Source organism: Nicotiana sylvestris, chromosome 9, assembly GCF_000393655.2.
Source record: "Nicotiana sylvestris chromosome 9, ASM39365v2, whole genome shotgun sequence".
NCBI classification, from domain to species: Eukaryota; Viridiplantae; Streptophyta; class Magnoliopsida; order Solanales; family Solanaceae; genus Nicotiana; species Nicotiana sylvestris.
This window is the reverse complement of record NC_091065.1, coordinates 107,661,957-107,671,512: the sequence shown is the minus strand read 5'-3', so window position 1 is coordinate 107,671,512 and position 9,556 is coordinate 107,661,957. Positions and strand designations below refer to the sequence as shown.

The 9,556-nt window shown below is 39.9% G+C and overlaps 1 protein-coding gene across 1 annotated transcript; it reads right to left on the bottom strand.

The window, feature by feature from the left end:
* Positions 1-316: 316 nt before the first annotated feature.
* Positions 317-1,764, bottom strand: LOC138878023 (uncharacterized). Its single transcript, XM_070157677.1, has 2 exons — positions 1,204-1,764; positions 317-1,144 (listed from the first exon to the last, which is right to left on the bottom strand). Exons 1-2 carry the CDS (start codon positions 1,762-1,764, stop codon positions 317-319), a joined length of 1,389 nt encoding a protein of 462 aa, XP_070013778.1.
* Positions 1,765-9,556: the final 7,792 nt, after the last annotated feature.

The window sequence follows — 9,556 nt, the reverse complement described above, 5'->3', positions numbered from 1 at the left end:
AGTCCTAAAGGCGGTTTTAGATATATCTTCTTCTCTAATTCTCAATTGATGGTACCCCGGCCTCAAGTCTATTTTTGAAAAGTACTTTGCACCCTGAAGTTGATCAAATAAATCATCAATTCTTGGCAGTGGGTACTTGTTCTTAATGGTAACTTTATTCAACTGCTGATAGTCGACACACATTCTGAGAGACCCATCTTTCTTCTTGACAAACAGGACCGGGGCACCCCACGGTGAAACACTCGGCCTGATGAAACCCTTTTCAAGAAGGTCTTTCAACTGTTCTCGCAACTCATTAAGTTCTGTTGGAGCCATCCTATAAGGAGGTATAGATCTGAGTGCCTGGCATGAGATCAATGCCGAAGTCTATGATTCTTTCAGGAGGAAGTCCGGTAAGGTCATCTGGGAAAACTTCTGGAAATTCTCTAACAACTGACACAGACTGAAGAGTTGGTGGTTCTGATTCTGGATTAATAATGTGAGCCAAATAGGCGAGACACCCTTTACCGATCATTCGTTGTTCCTTAAGATAAGAAATAAACTTACCTACAAGCGATGTTGAACTACCCTTCCACTCTAAGACTTCTTCATTTGGAAATTGGAGCCCAACTATCTTGGCATTACAATCTAACATGGCATAGCAGGAAGACAACCAGTCCATACCCATGATCACATCAAAATCCACCATTTCTAACTCTATGAGATCGGCTTTGGTGTTGCGACCTTGGACCAAAACTATACAACCTCTATAGACTCTGGTGACTTTCACCGACTCGCCAACTGGAGTAGATACGAGGAACAGCTCACTAAGTTGTTCAGGTTCTAGTCCGAGGTTAATTGCAAAGTATGGAGTCACATATGAAAACGTTGAACCTGGATCCATTATGGCATAAGCATTATGTGAGCAAACTAAAAGTATACCAGTAATAACTTCTGCAGATGCTTCTGCACTCTGACGATCAAGTATAGCAAACAAACGGGGTTGTCCCCCTCCCTGAGTTACTCGGCCTGCACCTCTGCCTGCTCCATGCCCGGTCTGATTATGAGAACCACGAGCCTGAGAGGGTGCAACTGCAGTAGCTGAGGAACTAGAAGGACGAGTTGATCCACCACTGAAATTGCATCGCAACTTTGGGCAATTGGCCTTTATATGACCAATGTCTTCACAATGGTAGCAACCATGAAACCCGAACTTGCACTGACCTGAATGTTGCCGCTTACATGTTCCACAAAGACTTTGCTGGTGTGAATGTTGCTCAGCATGACTCTGGCTATGTGAGGATGATGTCCTAAAATTCTGATTCTGGCGAGACTGATTTCCAATCTCTGAGTACGTCTGAAGGAAGGCCCACCACCTGACTGATGACTGGACTGAGTTGGTGCTAATGACTCCCTATTAGAGGAATTCCTTCCACCTCCGCTGGATGTACCATTAAACTTACCCGTTGTCCCGGCTTTCTTGTTAGGCTCTTTTTCTTCTCTCCTTAGTTGTATGTCTTTCTCTAAGTGCTTGGCAAATCCCACAACAGAGGAGAAGGCTTCCATCCCTACTGCTGCAGCTGATGTCGTATCCTTAATGTGGTAAGCTAAACCGCCAACAAACCTACGAATCTTTACTTTTTCAGTCTTCACCATGTGAGGAGCATGCTTAGCTAACCTTATGAATTCCATGTAGTACTCTTGCACACTTTTATTCCCTTGATTGAGCTGTTCGAACTCTGTAGCCTTAGCTTCTCTATCCTCTTCTGGGATAAAGTTAGCCATGAAGGCCTCTTCAAATTCTTCCCAAGTAGGCGGACCATCATCTTCATCTCTTTACTTTTCCCACATCTCAAACCAAGCGTCGGCCACATCTCTAAGCTGGTAAGCAGCTAGCTCCACAGTTTCATCATCAAATGCTTTCATCACTCGGAGGGCTTTCTTAACACCCTTCATCCATAACATTGGATCTTCATTAACTATAGAACCATGGAATACTAGAGGACTCAACTTCAAAAATTCATTCACTCTTGATGACTCAGAATTGTTCTGTCTATTTGATTGAGGTGGAATCTCATCTCTTCTCTCGTTCTGGTTGGCCATAAAGGCTTTAAACATCTCCATAGCAGTGTTGACTGCATTAAACATCTGACCCACCTCTGGGGATATAGTTGTTTGAGTCGGAGTTGTTGTTGGGGGTGGCGTTGGATCCTGAGGTACTTGCTCATCATGCTCCACCCCTTCTACATGTTCAACTTGGGGTACTTGAACACCCTTTGTGGATTTACCTCTCCTTTTCTGAGTTGAAGCCTTTTTAGTTCTGCCTTGAGCCACAATAGTTGCAATAGTTTCTTGAGTAGCATCCTGAGTGTCGGTGTCAGAGTTGCGAGTACGAGCCATTTCTGCGAGTTGTGGAGAACGAATACATTAGATAATTTCATAGAGGTAGGATCTACTGCACGATCTAAAGTATGACAAAAATGAGATTTTTCCTAAATGCTTGTAACCTCCTGTTTATAAGTATGGCGCGCTTCATACCCATAAACAAGACTCTACTAACACGGCTTCATAGACCCCTAGGACTCCATAAACCTGAGGCTCTGATACCAAGTTTGACACGACCCATTTTTTGAACAAGTCGGGACCGGCACTCGATCGTTAAACATGACCGAGCGAACCATCTCTGCTTATCAAATCTATTATAACTTCAAACTTTATATGCAACAAGGCAATACTCTAACCACATACTTTTAATTAATTTAAACATTTAAATAAATCAACTTCAAAACTTTATTCATAGTAACCAATGAAATACTGCTAAGTTATTATCAAAAACATCTGAATCTTAACCCAACGACTATGTCTATGAAGCCTCTACTGATAAACTAACGCACTGCTCAGGACATGAGATTTCCTGGCCAGTTCTCTAAGTAACAAAGAAATAACTAAATAAAGATGACTCTAAGGAATGCTCCACGAACAAAAGCGGAGCTCACCAATAGCACTGGAAGAGAAGGAAGTCCTAACTCGTAGCCTGCTCGCCTGCAAATCCAGTTCCTACGTTGTACCGCAGACCAACGTAGGTTCCCAAAAGAGAACGTCAGTACCATCCATTGTACTCAGTGAGTCTCAACAACAGGGGGCGAAACTTTAATAACATATACATTATGAGCAAAGGTTCTAAATACATGTAAAACATAAAGCTTATAAGAATAATTCTAAATAATTGCATAATAGCAGTTTTTGAATATTCTAAAAGAAATTCTTTTCTTTTTCTTTCTTAACAAAAATAATACTTCACTTTATACTTTGGGAGTTCCAACTATCCTAACTTAATTCTGTCTCAGTCACCGTGTGATCGACACGGGTTCGATCCCAACCTGATCGAATAGGCCCAATCCACGAGGTGTCACTCGCTTCATGGTTCTCAGCGCTCATGTTTCATACCTTAGCATGGCTAAGTAAATTCTCAGCAACGAGACCCTCGGCTCGTGTGCTCCCTACTTTGGCACAAGTAGTTTCAGAAAGTCAACGCCTTGGTCAGGACCCTAGGCCTGGACGATGACCCCTTCTCAGAATAAAGGATACTCCCAAAAATCTTTTCTTTCTAAAACTTCTTCTTGTGAATTTTCAAGTCTAAATCTTTTATACATACTCATACGGGTATCCTTAAATGTAAGGCATGTCATAAGAATGAAATAAACATTCAAAAGTATTTACAAAGGTTCTTGATCCTTCATGAATTTTCAACATGAAGGTGGCATATCAGAATAACATAAAAATCTGAAATTTATGCACATATATCTAAATAATCATCTAAACTTTAGCTAGAAAATAATTCTAAGCTAATAGACACTTACTACCCCAATTAAGTATATATTAACTCTTTTATGCAATTCATCAAATACCTTGTGTGCGTGCTTTTGTGAGTTAAACCACTTTAGTAAAGGGTTATATCAACTCACCTCAACACTCCTCGAGCCAATACGTAGACCCCAGTCCAATCTATACTCGTCAAACAATTGATTCTACAACAACCAGTGCATTTTAATTTATTTCAAATTTTCACACCTAAACATGGGATTTATATTGATACAGAGAAATAATTGAATTAACTATTCAATTCTTACCTATTACTATTGTAGGGTAATTGAGAATAGGGAATTTTATATACCTTAGTTCAAGAATAAGTGAGTTATGAAGAACCCTAGAATTTTCCGTTGCCTGCGTGAGTATCTCGTTGAAACGACTTCTGTTTCTTGAACAGAAAGTCGACTCCTATCTTTCAATGGCTTTCACGCCTTTGTCTGCCAAGAGTCCTTTATGGGATTAAGGCTCATGTGCCCTTTTCCTTTTAGTTCTCTTTTTGTTTTTTTGTTTTTTTGTTTTTTTGTTTTTTTGTTTTTTTGTTTTTGTTTTGTTTCTCTCTTTTTTTTTGACTTAACTAGTATTTAATTATACCTACTTTTAATAATTAATAATACTAAAGTTATTAATATTTCCCTAATTGTATATCCAATTATTTATAAATAGAGAAGTAACTCAAAATTAATTACACGGGTTTAAATCCGTAATAGAAGTATAATTTAAGTTTTTTTTAAAAAAAAAAGTTCTATATTTAGCGTGTCTTGAAACTTTTATAAATTTGAGGAGTGTTACAACAACTCATATGTATTCATGTTTTAAGAAAGATGGTTCATTGATATAGTGTTTCCCACTAATAGCTATACATTACAAGTGGTGGTCATGTTGGCCCAGTTACCAATGATAGTACGATAAGAAAGATATGTTACGTTGGTACTCGGTTGAGTAAAGTACCGAGTTGTGACGACCCGACCCGTCGTCTCATGAGTTACTGTCTCGTTCGTCCCATTTTCTGCTTCCTCATGTTTCATTATCAGTATTGGGTCCATTAGAATTTATTTGGAGCGATTTTGATAAGAAATGAGACATTTAGTCTCTTTTAAGAAGGTTTAAGTTGGAAAAGTCAACCGGACGTTGACTTATGAGTTAGAGGGCTCGGATGTGAATTTCGACGGTTCGGTTAGTTCCGGGAGGTGATTTGTGACTTAGGAGCAGGACCGGAAGTAATTTTGGAGGTTCGGTGTTGAATTAGGCTTGAATTGGCGAAGTTAGTATTTTGGCGAATTCCGGTTGATAGGTGAGATTTTGATCCGGGTGTCGGAATGAAATTCCGAGAGTTGTTGTAGCCTCATTGTGTCATTTGGGATATGTGTGCAAAATTTCAGGTCATTCGGACATCGTTTGGTCGGGTTTTTGATCGAATGTGTGTTTTAGAAGTTTTAAAAGAACTTAGGTTTGAATTCGATATAATTTGATGATTTTGGCGTTAGTTGAGGTGTTTTGACGATTGGAGCAAGTTTGGATAATGTTTTAAGACATGTTGGTGCTTTTAGTTGAGGTCTCGGGGGCCTCGGGTGTATTTCGGAAGGTTAACGGATCGATTTAGGCACGAAAAAAATAAAGCTGCTGCATTTTTTTACAGCACTGTGAACAGTAGCTATGAACAGTACCCATGAACAGTGCCTCGTAACAATATCCGTGAATAGTACCCCGTAACAGTACCCGTGATAGTGCCGTGAACAGTAACACGGGTGAACAGTAACACGGGGTGAACAGTAATTCCGAAAAATTCTAGGCAGAATGTTTACATTTCATTCGCGAAAAACACCCCATTTCTCCACCATTTTTAGTCATTTTGAGAGCTTTTGGACGGGGATTGAAGGGAGTTTCAACTAAGATCGATTGGAGGTAAGTTTTATGAGTTAAATACATGATTTTATTGAAGAATCATCCTAGAAATCCATGAAAACATAGCCAAATTATAAGAAATTAGGGCTTGAGATTGAAATTCTAAATTTGGGATTTGAGGGGTCAAATGGACTCCGATTCTTGTGAATTTGGTATGTATAGACTCGTGGCGAGATAAGGAACATTTTGATGTAAAAATTTCTGGATTTCAAGACGTGGGCCCGGGGCTCGGGTTTTGCAAATTTCGTGATTTTTGATATTTTTCGAGTCTTTTCGATTGGGTTATATTCCCTTAGCCTATTGTGATGTATTCGTTGTGGTTTTGGCCAGATTCGACGCGCGAGGAGGTCGATACGAAAGGAAAGGGCATCGCGGAGTAGTATTTGGCCGGCTAGAGGTGAGTAATAGATGTAAATGTTGTTCTGAGGGTTTGACACCCCGGACTTTCACATTGTAACACTATATTGAGGCGTGACACGCACTCCATGACGAGTGCGGGGTCAGTTACTATTGGGGATCGTGACTTGGTCAATCCCGCGTGATATTTATACTATACTGGTGATTGATACACATACTTTATTGATATTTACTGGGCTGGATGCCATGTTTGGGACCTTGTGCCGACTTGTAGAATCCTTCGGGGATTGATATTACTGCTTTAGCATGATTTGCATATCATTTGGTTTCAGTCCAAGGTTTTAAATACTGTTTTGCAAACTCAGCCATATTTCTAAGTTTTGAAAACTCAAATGATATTTTAAATGTTATTTCGGGCTGGGAACTACTATTTTTAGAAATGCCCATGGGGCTTATGATGTTTTCTGGACTGATTATGGGTGGCTCGGGCTGTGCGCCGCAGCAGTGACTTAAAACAGTGGTAACAATGGCACTGTGTGATGTGACTTGAAACATTATGGGTGGCTCGGGCTGCGCGCCGCAGCAGGAACTTGAAACAATGGTAACAATGGCACTATATGATGTAAATGGGTCAGGTAACAATGACTGACCAGGATTTGATTGATGCCACGAGATGACTTGATATTGCGCTTGGGCTGTAGGAGCCCCTCCAGAGTCTGTACATACCCCCAGTGAGCGCCGTCGACGATAAATAAATATGGATGGCTCGGGCTGCACGCCGCAGTGGGTACCAGAGGGTACCGTCATATGCATTGCATTGCACTCATGCATTTATTCTTTATCTGCATTATCTACCATAATAATTATGTGCTCTTATTTCATTGATTGGTTGCTTTATACTGTTCTGAGCCTGAGGGGCTGATACTGTTCTGAGATACTGAGCCCGAGGGGCAGATTTCTACTTATTATTTTGATACTGAGCCCGAGGGGCAGATTTCTAATTATTATTTTGATACTGAGCCCGAGGGGCAGATTTCTACTTATTATTTTGATACTGAGCTCGAGGGGCAGATTTCTAGTTATTATTTTGATACTGAGCCCGAGGGGCAGATTTCTACTTGTTGTTTTGATATTGAGCCCGAGGGCAGATTTCTACTTGTCATTTTACTGCTAAATTACCTGTTTTACTGGTTTAAAAGAAATTTCACATGATATTTCACTGAATTGTTATTTTAAATGATTTCACTACTTCTGTATAGAATGTTGTGTGTCTTAACGTGTTTTCTTACCTTCAGTCATTATTTATATTTATTACTCACTGAGTTGGAGTACTCACTTTACTCCGTGCACCTCGTGTGCAGTTGCAGGTATTTATTCACCCGGTAGCTGGTATTGGCTGCGTGAAGGTAGCGTTGTAGAGGTTTTAGCGAGGTGACTGTCAGCGTTCGCAGCACCACTGTCTCTCTATGTTATTCATTATTCTTGTTCAGTGTATTTCTAGACCGTAATGTGGAAATTTCATTCTTATAGATGCTCGTGACTTGTGACACCCCGGTAAGGGCTGAGTTGGGTTAGATTTCCGTATTTTATCTATACTTTCCGCTATTGGATATTATTAAACCATGTTTATACTATAATTGTGTTAATTAATTGTCTTAAAAGGATGAATTGGGTTGAATGGCTGGCCTTGTCTTCATGAGAGGCGCCATCACGACCAGGTTCGGGAATTGGGTCGTGACACGAGTTCCCGTCGCGGCCCATCGATTTGGGTCGTGACAAGACCTCTCTTCACCCACATCCACTGTTTTCCCGCTATAACAAGTATTTAGGGATTTCACCAAGAGATGGACCATTTCTTGATCCACATAAAGACAAGTAATAAGAAAATCAAAATAGAACAGTGGTAAAGGAAATTCATATCATGATTCATGAAGACCGTTATTCGTAATACAAATAATAAGCATAAGGTAGTACTAGCACACATAGGCAGATCTGTGTAATATTGAGGGATAACCGGACCCCGTAAACTTCGGCAGAAATCTTGTATATGTATATCTGTGAATCTTGAAAATGGTTAATTTAAATCACTTGGCACCCTAAACACTAAAAGCAATTAAGGGGCACTGGTTGAGTAGAATATTGTGCCCCCGTTGCGTTATGATCCTGATCCTGGGTCCGCCTTAGAGCACATTTGCTGGTCTCTAAGCTTTCATTTGGATATTGGCCATTCTATCATCTCTTTTTCCCTTCATATTTAAGAATTAGATTTGAAGCCAAATGAAAATGCAATAGTGTGTGATGCCACTATCATATGCTCATTCGGCAACAACTTCGGCAGACAAGAACAGAGTTTGATCATGAATTAATGCTCCTGGAAGGAAACTGGAGTAAACGCATGGAAGCCATGACACAGTCTAAGTGCTTGGGACAATAAATTCCCATTGCTCATCCACCTCATCGTTTTTAGAAGGGTGGAGATGAGCATACTATATATACACTAGTTTAAGATATTGATTGCACATTTATAGCGCCATTATTCCATTCAAAATGGTAGCCTGAACAAGTTTAGTTCAGTAGAGAAATATCATGAAATGCATTGGTTTGCCTTACTTTTACCTGTCAGGCCAAGGGCATTTCTCTGACAGTAACCTTTGGTTTCAAAAGCACTTGTATACAAGCATTTGATACTACAAAGACAACAAACAAAGTATTTTCAGCATCAAAGGAGTATCTGCGTTACGTTGAAGGGCATGTAAGAATGACAGTACTGAAGGATTTCGAGCATCAATAAGCTAACTAATTTCAATGAGAGCAGAAAGATCAAACCTGTGACTATTTGAAGTTCCATTAGCACTTACTATTGTCTTCTACCGTCTTCATCAGTAGCTTTCCATGCAAAATTCTGAACCTACCACAAGCATTTTAAAACATGATAATCACACACTCCGTTCCGTTATGGGTTTGTGATGGTAATACAGCATAGCCTTGACAAAAAATTAAATAACCAAAATGTGCAATAAGGAAGACGTTAAGACAATCTCTCATAGTAGCCCACCACTTCCCTGAAGTAGTTTAGGATAGAAATTACGATCAAAGATATGTAGATTAACTGCAGCACTCCAACCAAATTGGCGTACCGCCATAAATTATAGGTACCAGAGGGGACCATGGCCAAAGAACTAACATAATCTACGATATGCTTTGGGTTCGTTCCTTTTCTGACGCTCATACAAGCTGCATGCTCTTTTTAGTTTTTAACAATACACATCTCAAAAAGAACATATATTTATACACATAAGCACGTGTCTGTTCATCCAAGCTCGAAAAGCAACCACAGAAAGTGCAGGGAGTTCTAGGTTTATTTCGAAGGTTACTGTGCTGTAATTTTCATTCCACCAGAAGCCAATGCTATATTTAGGTGAAGTGAACACCCAGAAATCCGCGAAAA